Consider the following 2,143-nt stretch of genomic DNA (forward strand, 5'->3'; position numbering starts at 1 on the left):
GAGTCCCCGCGCGTGCTCCTGAGTCTGCTTGAACAGGAGTCTGCGCAGGAGTCGGGCCCTAGCCCTGATGGTCCAGAAATGATGCCCCAGGGTGGTGTCATGGACCAGCAGTGTAGCTGCGATGGAGCTGGACCAGCTTTCCAGTGCAAGACATTGGGGATGAAGAAGGCTGTGCACTGGAAAGGTCGCCAGCTACACAGTTGCTCTGGTCTGGTGTGAACTTCATCCCTATTGTCCCAGTTCCACTGATTTAAACTGTACTTGCAAATGGTCACGTGCAGGGTGCCTTTGTTTCCCTCAGGATCTCCTTGAAGGCTTGCCAGCGCAAAACAAAAGCTAGCCAACTTCAGCTTGGGGCAGGTAGCTTCTGATAGAGACCCAGTCTGTGCGTGGTGGGGTGGGCTGCAGTTGAGCGCTTGCATGTCGCTGTCAGTTGGCATGACTGTTTCTTATTTGCAGGCTTGTGGCAGGAGCCCCCAAAGCAGACTGGTCTGCAAATAGCTCTGTGGTCAATCCAGGAGCGATTTTCAGATGCAGGATCAGGAACAATCCAAATGGCACTTGCGAACAGCTCCAGCTGGGTGAGTCCAAGGGTGGTGCCCTTGCACCTGAAAATGGCTTTCGTTTCCACCTGAAAATGGTGTTACTGCTTCAGTAAAACAGCTGCAACATTCTCAGCAGCTATAATTAAATACAGCCAGAAAAACCCCTTAGGTATGTATATGTGAGTGCACACATGTTGGATGTTCCCTAACAAACAACAGTCACAACTGGCTAAATGAGCAAGTAGGAGAGAGTGGGGTTTTTTCCAGAAGCAAAGAGAAATGGTTCCCTTAATAAATATTCTCTCCTGCACTCTTTTGCAAAAAAATAGATTTAAACAATTCATCATTGTGAAATATCAGCAATATAGACCAGTTTTGATTTGACTAAACAAACCTTCTTGATGTTGGTATATTCAGTCTAGTGATGAGTCTCCACGTTCTCTTGTATCATTTTGATGCATCGATTAGAATTTATATTTAACTTTCCCTAGCATTAAAGACCAGTGCTCTTATAAATTTGAATGACCAATAAATAATTATTTAAAGCATGGATCCTAAAACAGCTGGCTTTTCTTAGACTAGAGAATTCCAGCATAGTTTGTCCTTTCCAAAAGTATTCCACCTCTTAATCCACACTACAGTTAAATGGCAAGACAGGCATTTTTACACACAGATTTCTGGTAGATCTGGGCTGATTTTTTTTTTTTTTTTAATTAATAATAATTTTAAAAGGTGTTTTGGAAAGCAGAAATATTCTGCAAATTTAGGTTGAATTCACCAAATAACTAGGCAAATGCAGAAAATTTGGAAAATGTCAAAATACTTAATTTCAGCACACTTGTTAAAATAGTAATTGAGGAAATACCAATATTTTTGACTTTTCAAAACAAGGGAAATTTTGTTTAAAATGATCTAAATTTAAATAATGTTGTAAAGCAACCTGAAGCAAAACAATTTTTTTCATTTCATGTGGTTTAAATACTTCAAGTTGACATAAGAAAAAAATGTTTGGTTTTCTCATTTAGCTGAAGACCCAAAAACTGTTTTCAGTTTAAACCAAGTTGATTTTTTTTTTCAGTTTAACCGCTGGGATGAGAAAACGTTAATCGCCCAGCTCTGGGTGTCAATCGCATACATACAGCTGTGGTTATCTAATTCCAAAGTGTATGACTTTGTAAAAGTTTAAACAATATGTCTGTTTAAGATTACAGGTTGTTAGGAACATATCGGCAGAGTTTTCTGCTTTTAATGTCATTGAATAAAGTCCTCTTCAATTTTTTTATCCTGTTTATTTTAAGACCTGCACGAGACTTAGTTTAGCTCCCTCTTCTTCTGCAGTGCAGGTCTTCCATAACTGTCCTATCCCATTGAAATTCTCAAACTATCGGAGGTGGTTAGGGAGCATGGGACACAGCTTTCAAAAACTTTCAAACCTAAGCTTTAGAATTAATTTTTGTCAGAGACAAGGATCATGGTTTCAGAACAAAATGAAAATTCTTTGTGTTGACATACCTTTTCCTCTGTTAATCCTGCACACATGTACCACTATTATGGCACCCTCAAAACATATAGTTTATTGATCTACCTTAGACTTCTTT

The 2,143-nt window shown here is 39.5% G+C and overlaps 1 protein-coding gene across 1 annotated transcript in view; it reads left to right on the top strand.

The window, feature by feature from the left end:
• The window catches only part of LOC102384870 (integrin alpha-4), a gene marked incomplete at its 3' end in the record, with an annotated part of 60,846 nt that overhangs the window by 12,337 nt on the left and 46,366 nt on the right, over window positions 1-2,143 (top strand). Inside the window, exon 2 of the mRNA XM_006029121.1 lies at window positions 460-581. Within this exon, the coding sequence (XP_006029183.1) occupies window positions 460-581 (122 nt within the window). The remainder of the gene's footprint in view (window positions 1-459; window positions 582-2,143) is intronic.

This window comes from Alligator sinensis, unplaced genomic scaffold (genome assembly GCF_000455745.1).
Source record: "Alligator sinensis unplaced genomic scaffold, ASM45574v1 scaffold1130_1, whole genome shotgun sequence".
In the NCBI taxonomy this organism is placed as follows: domain Eukaryota; kingdom Metazoa; phylum Chordata; order Crocodylia; family Alligatoridae; genus Alligator; species Alligator sinensis.